The sequence below is a fragment of the Diceros bicornis genome, chromosome 5 (assembly GCF_020826845.1).
Source record: "Diceros bicornis minor isolate mBicDic1 chromosome 5, mDicBic1.mat.cur, whole genome shotgun sequence".
Taxonomy (NCBI): Eukaryota; Metazoa; Chordata; class Mammalia; order Perissodactyla; family Rhinocerotidae; genus Diceros; species Diceros bicornis.
Window position 1 is genome coordinate 61,273,133 of NC_080744.1, and position 13,449 is coordinate 61,286,581.

Sequence of the window (13,449 nt, forward strand, 5' to 3'; positions counted from 1 at the left end):
CAGGGCCAGCCCCTAGCATAACGTTTTTGAGGTCATCCATGCTATAGCATGCATCCATGCTTCATTTCTTTTTATGGTTGAATAATATTCCATTGTGTGGATATACCACATTTTGTTTTCACCAGCTGTTTCTACTTTTTGGCTATTATGAATCATGCTGCTAGGAACATGTGTGTACAAGATTCTGTGTGGACATGTTTTCAGTTCTCTTGGGTATAACACATATGAGTGGACTTGCTCAGTCATATGGTTTAATCTTTTAAGCAACTACTACCACTCCGAAGTGGCCATAGCACCATTTTACATTCCCATCAGCAGCATATGAGGGTTCTGATTTCTCCATATCCTCACCAACACTTGTGATTGTCTCTTTTTGATTATAGCCGTCCTAGTGGGAGTGAAGTGGTATCTCATCCTGGTTGCGATTTCCCTGATGACTAACAATGTTATGCATTTTTCACGTGCTTACTGGCCATGTGTGTATCTTCTTTGGAAAAATGTCTATTCAACTCCTTTGCCGTTTTTAAACTGGGTTGACTTTTTATTATTGAGTTATACGAGTTCTTTATACATCCTAGATACTAGATCCTTATCAGATATATAGTTTACAAATAGTTTCTCGCATTCTGAGGGTTATCTCCTCACTTTCCTGAGTGTCCTTTGAAGTACAAGGGTTCTTAATTTTGATGAAGTCCTATTTATCTTTCCTTTCCTTGTTTGTGTATTATTAACTTTTAAGGAAGAAACCAGAGGCAAAAAGTTATGAGGATATCCTACAACCAGGTAAGTTGTTCAGACTTGTAATAAGCAAAGAATTGAGCTGGCCACTCATTTAAATCATGAATTCCCATTTAGGAAGCACACATACTTTATCTTGGTGGAGGGCAGGAAGGAAGCTACTCATTTCTAAGGGTTTAATTCACTAGATTTTCAGATGAAGTATTTGGCCTTTGAATGCCAAATGGCCAACAAACTGCAAAGAAATAAAACCCTAGTGAGATTTGTATGTTTTCAGCGCTACTTGCCGTAAAAGCTAAATTTTCATAGTCCTTACGAGAACTGGAATTTTTTCAAACTGAGCACAATTTAAAATGGATTTTTTTTTTTTTAAAGATTTTATTTATTTTTTTCCCCCAAAGCCCCAGCAGATAGTTGTATGTCATAGCTGCACATCCCTCTAGTTGCTGTATGTGGGACGCGGCCTCAGCATGGCCGGAGAAGCGGTGCGTCGGTGCACGCCCGGGATCCGAACCCGGGCCGCCAGCAGCGGAGCGCGTGCACTTAACCGCTAAGCCACCACGCCGGCCCTAAAATGGATTTTTTAAAGAGTTTCAAACTAATATTTTTCTGAATCAGTAAATATTAAAGCCTGGCATGGCATAACCTCAGTGTTCCATTACTGCTTGATAAATACTAAATAGATAATACATAATCCCAAATAATTAATTGGGATTATGTATTCTGCAATGTAATAATCCCAAAGAACCAATCATGATTATAGTAATTTTTCTAATAAAACCAATGAAAAACTAGTCATTAGTGTCCTGAAAGTGAGAGATGTCATCATTGTCCACATTTCCCTGTTTCACATTCAGCATGGTATTTACTATTTACATATTATCAATTTCTGCCACAGGAGTCCACTTCTGCTTTGTTCAGTTTCTTTATGTCTCCCCTCTGTACAGAGTTTGAAGTTTTTAAATGCTTTTTTCACTGATTGCCATAATCATGATTTCTTCCCCCATAATCTGTTCAAGTGGTGATTTAAATAGATTTTTCTTAAAGAATGTTATGTTCTTGGAATAACCCAATTAGGTCATGATATATTCTTTTTATGTATTTCTGGGTTAGGGTTGCTAATATTTTGATTAAAATCGTGGCATCTATGTGAATGAGATGGCCTCTAATACTTTTCTTTACTGGCATTATCTTTAGGGGTTTGGATCATGTTAAGGAGCCTTGGAATGAATTAGGTGTGCTCTCTCTCGTACTATTCTCTAAAATCTTATGTCAAAATTTATTCCTTCACTAAATAATTGGTTGAATTTCCAGTAAAAGAAAAAAATACCTCTAATATCTTTTTTTGTCACCCAACTTTTCGATTTAAAAAATTTTTTGGTTTAAAAAGCTGAGTGGTGATGGCTACACAACAATGTGAATGTATTTAATGCCTCTGAACTATATACTTAAAAATGGTTAAAATGGTAAATTTTATGCTATGGATATTTAACCACAATTTTTTAAAAAGTAAGAGAAAAATACAAGGAGTGGAAGAGAAAGGGGGGGAAATGAAAGAGAAAAAGTCGAGAAGACTGAGACCCCCAAACCAAATAAACCAGTCTGAGTATGTGATGGCAGACAACACTCAAGAAGAGCTTGCTGAGAAGACGACGCAGTTCACTGGGCGCTCAGACAGATCACCCCCAAAGCAAGGCTCTGCAAAGAGCATGGAGGCAGGTCACCCCGGAAGAGTAAGATGACCCACCACACATTCATACAGAGCCTTGTCTCTAATCTAAGATGTGAAGCTGTATAAGGATGTCCTTCACACTTCCTAAGACCTGGGTTGCATCCAGATGTCACTGTATTTCCATATCTAGGGCTCCTCCTAGAGAGAAGATAGTTAAGTTTCCTTCATACCACATAGGCCAGGATCCTCCTAATGGAATCAAGCTAATGGCAATCTTTTGTTTTTTGATTAACAGCAAACCAAGGTACCAATACTGTAGAGAAAAAGAAGAAAGCAAAGATACTTCAGGGCAAAGAACCATGAAAAACCCACAGCATGCCTCTTTGCTTTGCAATTCCCTTAAGAATATTGTTTAGCATCTAAAACAAGTAGAATGGCATTTTCCCAGAAAATATCTTTGACCATAATTCCAAAGGAATAAAGTGTGTTCAGTCCAGCTTCTAAATTTATAACTGTAAATGTAAATGACAAGGCAGTACTTCTTTAATGTATAAACTAGGGGGCAGATTTGCCAAAAAGTGATTGAAGCCAAATGAGCTTTTCTGAAAATAGTTCTCAAAAATATAACAAGCACCACTGAATACAATTTTATTCCAAATTGACCCAGTTTATGTACCATACCTTAAGTGTATTTTTAGAGTGAAGACAGTCTACAGCAATGCCTCACTATGATGAATGCTCAACAAGGATTTGGTGAATGAATCAATGAGAAGGACCAAGCCTCAGTTTGAGTTTGCTTTGGTAACAGGGAGATGACAACATAGGCTAAACTCTCCTTATTTTTTCTAGATCTACCAGGGCCTTATTTTGATTGCTACTGCAATAGAATATAATCTATTATCGTTGCAATTCAATGCAATAGACACATTAGATGCCCCCCAGAAAAAATAAAGTGAGAAGGAGGAAGGAGAGAGGGGAAGAGAAGGGGAGGAAGGAGTACCTTACTATGCCAGAAGGAGCTTCTCCCATGATGACCTGGGTTAGATCCGATTTAAGGCAAGCTAAAGGGCCCCAATCTCACTTAACACTCAAGTGCTGACCAAAACTTAAGATGAAATATTCTACTTCTATAAAACTGATCTTCCACTTGACCCTTTTATCTCAGGGAAGATGGGGTAAGCTCACTGTAAATTTGATTTTTCTCATTCCCTTCTGTAGGGTTTCACTAGCATAGCATACTTGTTGAGGCAGCCAATTGCTACAAGAGAAAAAAACACTACATAGGCAGCAATTCCTAAAGGACTATGTTATGGTTGAACTGTATCCTCTAAAATTCATATGTTGAAGTTCTAACCCCCAATACCTAAGAAAGTTACCTTATTTGGATATAGAATATTACCTTATTTGCAGATATAATTAGTTAAGATCAAGTCATAGTGGAGTGGGGTGGGCCCTTAATTCAATGTGACTATTGTCCTTACATAAAGAAGAAATTTGAACACAGACAGGCACACAGGGAGAATGCCATGTGAAGACTGGAGTTATGCTGCCCCAAGCCAAAGAACTACCGGAAGCTGGGAGAGACTTGGAACAGGTCCTTCCCTAGCACCTTTAGAGGGAGCATGGCCCTGCTGACACCTTGATTTCAGACTTCTGGCATCTAGAACTGTGAGACAATAAATACCCGTTGTTCTAAGCCTCCGGTTTGTCATGCTTTGTCACTGCAGCCTCAGCAAACTAATACAGACAACAAGAGGTTGGTATGCACCAACTAGCCTACCCCTTCAGACTGCATTTCAGATCCAGCTTTCCACCCCATGGCCACCGCCAGGGCCCAGGCCCCCAACACCTCACTCTGATCTGCAGCCACAGCTGCCTGGTCTCCCTGACTTCAGGATCTGCCTCCTCCTGCTTCAGTCGCCAAGCTCACCTGCACGCCACCATGACATTAACCTTTCAAAGATGCTAACTTCTTTGCATCACTCTCTTGTTAAAATATCTCTAGTGACTCACCAATTCCTATAGGAAAAAGCCCAGATTCTCCTGCCTGGCTCTTCTAACCTAGCTCCAACTGCTAAGTGAGATTCTCCTAGTGATCCTAGAACATACAACCATTATTCTTACGCTATGCTTTCTCCCTTGCTTGTCACTCTCCCCCTTCACCAACCCAAATCTCGATCATCTCATGAAGACTACTGCCAAGACCCACTTTCGCCTTGAAGCTCTCTCTCTATACTCAAGCCCACAGCAAAGGCCACATCTCTGACCTCTACGCATTTACTGCTGCATCGGTCACTCTGCACTCATCAAAGACTGCCTTGCATAGTTACCTAGCATTTTAAAAGCGCACACTTTGATTCCATAGCTGGACCATGAGCTCCTTAAGGACAGGGTTCCAGTATTACAATTCTGGGGGTATTTCTTAAAGCCAAAGACAATGCCAGACATATTATAGGCAAGCTGTAAATTACTGAATTAACTATTGAACGTATATTAAATTTTCTTAGAAATGTTACTTTTGGGTCTTCCTTCAATTGGGGATTTAAAATTGAACAAATCTACAGATTTCATATAATCCTAATGGCCACAATATATCTGAATAATTTAAAGCTTACAAGGAAGAGAAGAAAACAACTCCTTAGGACTTTTAGTCCCAAGTTACTTACCATTCTTCATCACTACATTGGACCAGACATTGGCATTCAAGGCTTGAACAATTCGCTTTACTCCTGTAGATTCTGGGAAGTCATCTAATCAGGGAGGGGAAATATATATATTTATACACACAATTATACATACATATATATATATATATGTGTACATATATCCCCCAACCATATTTTTAAGTAACTGTGCCTTCATTTTCTTGCTTATTTAGTTGCTAGTTCACATTGTAACTTATGTGATAAGGAAAAAAATAAAGCACATACAGAGCTTAGACCTTCTGATAAGAACAGTCTAGAAACTAAAACAATGAAATAAACACACAATATAAAAGGTTTATAAAACAAAGTCATCTCCATTACCTCACCAATGGAATCCACTCATATTCTCCTGAAAATGTCAGTTTCCGTTAATTACACAATCCTGGGCTAGTACTAGAAATACCAATCTTGGTTATTCACAGAGAATGAGTTTCCTGAAGGCAGAAATGGTCCTCTTCGTATGCTATAAAATCCTGTAAATGCCCTATCTTCTCCTGGCAACCACAGAGTAATAATTATTGTTTATAATAGATATCTAGAGAACAACTTCTTGATCAGAAAAAGATAGTTTAAGAGTGAGCAGTGAAATTACTATAACCATAAGTGTAAGAGACAGGCAACGGGTCATTAAAAAAAAAAAACTTAGTTTAATTAATTTAATATTGGTACTATCCTGACTCTGGAATGTAACTGATACTACTCAAAACAATTCCCAGTTAGCATACCAATAATAAGGTGGTATTCTTAGCTACATCACAGATGTACGTACAAAGGAAATGGAGCTCCTTCAGATAATAAGTATTAGAAGACTACATATGAAAAACAATGGCAGAAACAGTTTTCATGTGGTTGAGAGAGAAAAGTCTCCTAACGGTTTATAGAGCACAGTCCACACAGAACCTGTCTCTAGTGGCCTGGCGCTGGGTAGTTTAACAGGGAGAGCAGAGAATTAGAAGTCAGAAGACCTGAATTTGAACCCAGGCTCTATAACTTATTAGCTAGTTAATCAAGGGCAAATCACTTATGCTATTCTTAAAGAAAAGTGAGGATGACACCACTCTGCACACCTCTCCTAGAGGAAAGATGCAATGGAAGTGATGATTTACTGGTGTAACCTTCCCCTCTAGACTGGAAACTCCCTAAAGGCAGGAATTATGTCTTATTGAGTTCATTATTCCCAAGGCCTAACACAGTGCCTGAAAGACTGCAGGCACTCAGTAACTGATGGATTGATGAATCATTTAAAGAATACCAAGCTGACAGAAATACGGTAAGGATTAAACTGAAAATACTCTATAAAGATGAGTTTATCACCGTGAATGTTTAAATGAAGAACTAAAAGACATGTTTATCTTAACTATGAATGATTCAATTCTCGAAAGAATAACTAATACTTTAGATGATATAACCAGGAATCAAAAATATGGTCTGAAATAAAGAGCCAGAAGCAATAAGATGAAATTAAATACAAACTAGCAAAAAGTCTTATACTGATGTTCGCATAATACATGCAAATAAAGAAGGAGGGTATACGGCTTAGGAATAGTTTGTATTAAAAAATTATAGGAAAGTTTTAGTTACTTTACCTAAAGATGATATGTCAAAAATCTATTTTAAGATTAAGCTGAATTAATATAAGAATGTTGTTCGGACAAGGAGCAAGGAGACGCGTAGTGGTATAAAGGAGATGAGATTCCAAAATGAAAACAGACTTTAAAATAAATGACTCAATTGCTGACTCTCAAGGACTACAGGAAGAGGAGAAAATTCTAGTGCCAGAAATAAGTGATTACACACACGCTCACATACACAAAACAGGGCACAAGTTTTAGGGGACTCTGAAAAACATGGAAGGAGACATTGTACTTAATTTTCAACATTCTTAAAAATGTATAGGGAGAAACATCAGCCTTTTTATTCCATTTTTGTCCTCTTCTTTTCTGCCAGGGTTTTCTTTCTGAACGTAACATTTTGGAAAAATTCTAAATAAGCCAGAATATAGAAAGATGTTGCGTAATTCATTTAAAAAAAAAAAAAAAACAAGTTTCATGTAATGATTACTTATATCCTATCTACTTTAATTCACATTGGTTGCCTCTACTTACAATGTCTTTCGCAACAACTGGCATCTTCTCAATGCCACCTCCCTCCCAGTCCTTTACCACAAGTCCACTACCTTTTCCATTTCTTCCCCATGGAGCAGCTGACGTGAGACTTCATGTGTCAATGTATTCTTTGAACTTCTAAACAGAAATCATCTCTCCCATCTCTAAAATACCACAGCATCAATATTTTTTTTATAATACTTATGACGTTCCACCTGGTAATTCAATTATTTGTATACATGTTTTATCTCTTATACCAGATTATAACGTTTTGATGGGCCAAAAAATCCATCTTATCTTGGTAGATCCCACAGCAGCTAGTATAGGTATACTTGGAAGGAAAAAAGATTCTCGAAGAGGAATGGAGGAGGGGGAAAGAAGAGGGGGAAGAAATAGAAGGTCCAGAGTGTAGTGGAAGGCAGTTTGTGCAGAGCTACCCCGGGGAAGGGCATTCTGGCTCTATTTTTGGTTTCAAATGTCCAAAAGACATGCAAATAGGACTGACATGCCCCCTGGGTTCCTGGGAATTCAGCCTTAGGCTACTAAGAACTCAAAATAAGGAACATAAACTTAAACTATTTAGGAATATAGCTCAAACCCTCCTTTATTGGCAGTGGAGAAAGGATAAGAGATTGGGGAAATGACTAAGATTTAAGGTAGAAATCCTCTACCTTTATCCATAAGAAAAACAAACAACATTTCAAAAGTCCTAAAATAGGTGGTAAAACCAAATGAATGGATTATTCCATTAGCAGTATGACTATAGGGATGGATTCTGCACAAATCTTTTCAAACAGCTCGGGAAAACATGTTTTTTGAATTTCACTTTGATTCTTCTTCCCTGAATTAAAATAATCTCTCATATCTGAATCCAAATGCCATGTTTTCTCCTGGCACATAAATACTTACCATCCTCCTCAGGCAACTCTTCCGGACTAAGCTCCACCAATTCAAAGCCATGTTTGATACACCATTCTTGAGCTTTTTGTCGGCTTACACCTAAAATAATATGCAACATAATGTCTACAAGTAAAAATGAAACAAAACACGAATATTGCTGCAATACTCTCCACAAATCTCAAAGTGTTACCCTTAATGTCAATGTTATTCTAAAGGCATCCAAAATAAAGTAATATAAAGAAAATGATTTCTCAAACCCAAAGTGTCTATTCTTAAAAAATAAAATATAAATATTGCAAGATTCCAAAGAGAAATAGCTGAAAATATTTTTGTAAAGTAATAAAGTCACATGAGAGGTACTGTTCTAGGCTGAGGAAACAAATGTATTCTGTTTACCGAGGAATGGCAAACCTATGTACCAACTACCATTCCAGTGGAGTGCCTTACCATTTTCAGACACTCGATCACAGACCAGGATCATCACCTCAGGTAACCATGCTTCTGCCAGTGGAAGCCATGAGGAAACACTATCAAGACCAGATTTCTCGAGGGAGGAAGAACAAACATACAAACAAAAACAGAAAAAGAGACATTGAGACAACTCACAGAAAATGCAAAGGGAATAAAGAAAGCACAAAATAGTTTCTTATTCAAGGTTCACAGAAAACAAAATCTTACTTGTGTGCTGTCAAAGTAAACCACAAAGGCTTGGATGGACTCTGCAATCTCTGCAGTGACAAGAAATTTGTTTGGCACCACACATAGATTGATATCTGCTGAATAGTATTTATTATCAATGGTCCAGGGATAAAATCTCACGGCATCATTGGCAGTCACTTCCACAGTAAGATCTTCTGTTCCAAGGATATCTAAATAAATGACACAACATTACCATGGAAAGGGCAAAACCAATATACACTGGTCAATTTTCTCAGTAAGATACCAGATTAAGATGGTACTTTGACTGCTTCTCTTTATGCAAGAATTTCAAAGTGCCTCCCATTTATTAGTATTTTCTTCTCTGATCATTTGATTGTAAAAGTAATGGTGACATAATTTAATCCATTGGCTTTTTTAAGAACATAAAAATTATTGTGACTAGGTTAGATAGTAGTAGAAAACAAAACAGTCACCTAAGCAAACATCCAGAAAACAGCAAGAAGAGAAAGAATAATGGCTACATTTATTTTATTGCTTACGTACTTCATGGGAGAGGGAAGATTATAAGAATCTTCAAGAATTTGTAACCATTTTGTACTTACTGCAAGCTAAAAGGAAGATAGCAGTAAGGCTAAACCATTAATAAAATAGAAGAGTTACACATATTCCTTGGGCCAAAGGCCTACACACATTAATTCAACTAATGAAATAAAAGAATGGATACTGATAAATGACCCCAAGTCCATTTATAGTCGGCCTTGTTTAGATTCTTTGAAAGCCAACTCAATTCTTGTTTTTGGGGGGTTTTTTTTTGGTGAGGAAGATTAGCCCTGAGCTAACATCCACGCCAATCCTCCTCTTTTTGCTGAGGAAGACTGGCCTTGGGCTAACACCTGTGCCCATCTTCCTCCACTTTATATGGGACGCCACCACAGCATGGCTTGATGAGCGGTGTGTGGGTGCATGCCCAGATCCGAACCTGGGCCAGCAGCAGCACAGCGTGCACGCGCACTTAACTGCTACGCCATGGGGCCAGCCCCAACTCAATTCTTGTTTGACAAAGACACTTCCGGAAAATTTTAAACTATAATAGCCAAGCAAATTAAATGATTTAGAATATAAATCTTTCAGAAACCCATGTGTAGCATGGGTATAACTAATGAAATTAGTACAGCAAAAGCCAAGTCAATGATGAGCAAATATAGATGTGGTCATGGAACCATCGAAACATTTTGCTTCCATAATGTCATACAATATTTAGAACTGGAAGAAACATTAGAAATTGTTCGAATTCAAAATCCCATCTCTCATGCCCATACCCACAACCTCCATTTTATACAGATATGGAAAATGCGCTTAGAGAAGTAAAATGACATGCCACTGATTGGATTATTATAAGAATATACAGCAAAATGGTCATAAACTCCTTTTCAATGCATACTAAGATGAACATATAAAATATTCCTCAAACTCACAATTAGTAGGACACAGAAAACTAGAAGTTAAATTTTAAATTCCAGAGCTAAGATTATGTATTTGGAACACTGCCATAGCTTTTGCTCAATAAAAAGATACGTGGAAATTATTTAGTCCAAAAGACTGCTAGGAGTAATGTATAACAATATGTAAAGCATATGTGTATATGTGCAACCGTGCATTCTTTTCATTGGTAAACTTTCACCATGTGGCTACTAGGAAGAACTGGTCAGCTGAGAATGAAACCTTTTTAATTAAAAAAATTAAATTCACGGGCCCACCCAGTGGCACAGTGGTTAAGTTCACACCCTCTGCTTCAGTGGCCCAAAGTTCACGGGTTTGGATCCCAGGTGCAGACCTATTCACCGCTCATCTAGCCATGCTGTAGTGGCATCCCAAATGTAAAGAAGAAGAAGACTGCACGGATGTTAGTTCAGGGCCAATCTTCCTCAACAAAAAAAAAAAAAAAAAAGTTAAATTTAAAATAAATTTAAGACTTTACCTTTGACATAAAGTACACTTTGAAACTAACTTTCTAAAATTTTTCATCAAAACCAGAATTCTTATTCTTAACAGACGGTCTGTGCCAATATTTGAAAATCTGAGTTTACCTTGTCCCTTTAAGAAATCAGCAGTTCCTTCTGCTTAATTTCTCCCTAAAGTCATAATCTTTTATTAATTATCAATCAATTCCATAGCAACCAGCTGCAACGTCCCTCATGGAGAGTTATGACAAGTTCAGGGAAATAAGCAGGAGGAACACATAAGTTATTAAAATCAAAGATCCTGTTTTCATGTAAATGTCCCACAGGAAAAAAACTCCTAGATCAAAGTCTATGCTGCATTCAAAGCTAATATTCCAACCGTCAAGCAGGTGGCACAGCAATATGCCGACAAACGCACATACGGAGGAAGGCTAACGAAACCAAGGAGAGCAGCAAAAAACACATAAACTGATTTTTTTTAAGGGTAGGAGGAGCCACCATATGGAATAAGTCTTCATTCACGGGTAATTTTTTAAAATAACAAATTGACTATTTTTTTTAAAGGGGGGAAGCACAAAGAGTAAAATAATGAATTCACTTGTTAAGGGTAAAGTACAGAGCATGGGGTTAGTATTCCTATCATCACCATAATCAGTTCTTGATGTTTCCCAAACTGGTTGTATTGTTAAAAACTGGAATAAAATTTGGGTCATGCTTTTTTCAAATCAGTGTCTTCAACTAACATGAAAAAATGAAATCAATTAAAATGTCAGATACTTATCAACTGCAATTTGGAATATTTGGATCCATTAAGGAGGGTTCATTTCATTAATCAATGTTTAGAATACAAGAGAACAATATGTGTTACTCCCAGCTCTTAAAATTCCAATTTTATACAGTCTGATTTTCAAATGATTAAGTAGTTTACATAACAGACAGAAAGAAGCTATTTCTTTCTCTTTTCTCTAAACCTAGATGAGAAATAGAACCAATAAGTTGGGAAAATGAACTTCACCTTTCAACGTTTTAATAGCTGAGTGGTTTTTTCTTTTTTTATTCTATGTGCTGCCTAAAACAATCTGATAGCTCAATTTACTTATCAGATTTTATTTTTAACATTTTATGTCTAATCAGATACTTTCAGCAAGGCTGCATATGGATTTTATTATCACATCTGTGCCATATTAGAACTAGAAAGAGAAGAGTGCAGACTGCCTCATTCTAGTTCTTATCATCAATATCATAATGTAGAGTTTAATTTTAAAAATGTAAATGTCTACACTAAATATAGCTTTTCTCCCTCATCTTTTCTATTTAGGTTTCAAATGCTTAGCAAGTTTATTCTTTTCCAAATTAAAACAAAAATCACTCTAATACTTGTGCACATGGCTAAAAGTTTCTAGAGATCAGCCGGTACAATTCACTCCTTTCACAGATGAAAAAACTGAGGGCCAGAAAAAAGAAGCCACTTGCCTAATAGGAGCAGAGCCTAAAATGGAATTCGGGCCACCAGCACTCTTACCTACTACCCTGTGATGCATTACACATTACGATAGTTAGCATTTGAGCAGATCACACAAAGTATCTAACGGTCACAAGCCAAAACTAACCTATGGGGCCAAAGTGTCCTCTGCCCTTTTACGAAAACCAGAAATAATAGCCAGAACAAGGGTACTAGAATATATGAACCTGCAGCCCAGTTAATGCATCAGAAAACCGTCTACGGGTTTCCGGTATTTATGTCAAGAGTGAGTCATAGTGATCTTGCGGGGTTTTTTTTGCCAGACAGACTTCCTAGAAAAACCTGCCATAGTCTCCCTTCTTCGCCCTTCATGAAACTGCATTTTAATGTAGTCAAAATGATGCACAAATAAATTCAAGAGCAGCTGCTCCCTCCTCCTGGTGGATGTTGGCCTGGCTCAGCCACACTGTTGGCAGCCACCTGGTGGAGCTGTAATACATCATTTTTTAAGAGACAAACATTAGGTGATTAATTGCCCGGTCTGTTACTACAAACTTGGTTTCACAGCTTAAAATAGTTAATCTGTACTGTTTTCAGATGAGAAGTTAAATGTCAACCCAGTTCCAGTAGCAAGGATAAACCTTTCCCCCAGTTTTAAGTGCAAGTAGAAATCTCTTTCCCCGTTTGAGAAACTGGTTTACATAGCCATCAATTCTCCAGCAACTCCTGTTTACTTTCTCATTTCCTTGGTGAACTTATTTCCCCTATAGTCCCACATGGCAAGGTAGTGAAAAGGAGGATTCAAGAGAGTTGAAGAAAGCTGTATGCCAAGGAAGCACTTCAGTTCAGTCACCCAACAACTCCCTCTTCCTCTCAGTCTGCTCTGCACTACTATCTGTCTGTCCTAATGTTCCTTCCCTCAGAGAAAGTGTCAATTTGGGAAGCAATCAAACGAAAGAGAGGAGGCAGCTACCTTTCTATGGTTCAGAATCAATAAGAGGTGATACTCTCTTTAGCATGAATTAGGCAGCAGATTGAAGTTCTAAGGTGAATTCCCAAAAGACGGCAAACAATCAGTTTTCATAAACGAATACACATACATATATTACACTTACCTACCCCCTCACCTATCCACCCCAGCCAAAAAAGACAAAATAAGTGCATTCCGAACTCGGTGCATTGATACTTATTTTGGATTATTCATATCTCCTTTAGTAGTAGAATTAAGGATACTTTTAATATCAGT

The 13,449-nt window shown here is 37.5% G+C and overlaps 1 protein-coding gene across 1 annotated transcript in view; it reads right to left on the reverse strand.

The window, feature by feature from the left end:
• The window catches only part of AAGAB (alpha and gamma adaptin binding protein), a 48,926-nt gene that overhangs the window by 24,553 nt on the left and 10,924 nt on the right, over nt 1–13,449 (reverse strand). Inside the window, exons 2-5 of the mRNA XM_058541924.1 lie at nt 8,799–8,989; nt 8,568–8,664; nt 8,130–8,219; nt 5,077–5,160 (exon numbers count right to left, since the gene is read on the reverse strand). Of these exons, the coding sequence (XP_058397907.1) occupies nt 5,077–5,160; nt 8,130–8,219; nt 8,568–8,664; nt 8,799–8,989 (462 nt within the window). The remainder of the gene's footprint in view (nt 1–5,076; nt 5,161–8,129; nt 8,220–8,567; nt 8,665–8,798; nt 8,990–13,449) is intronic.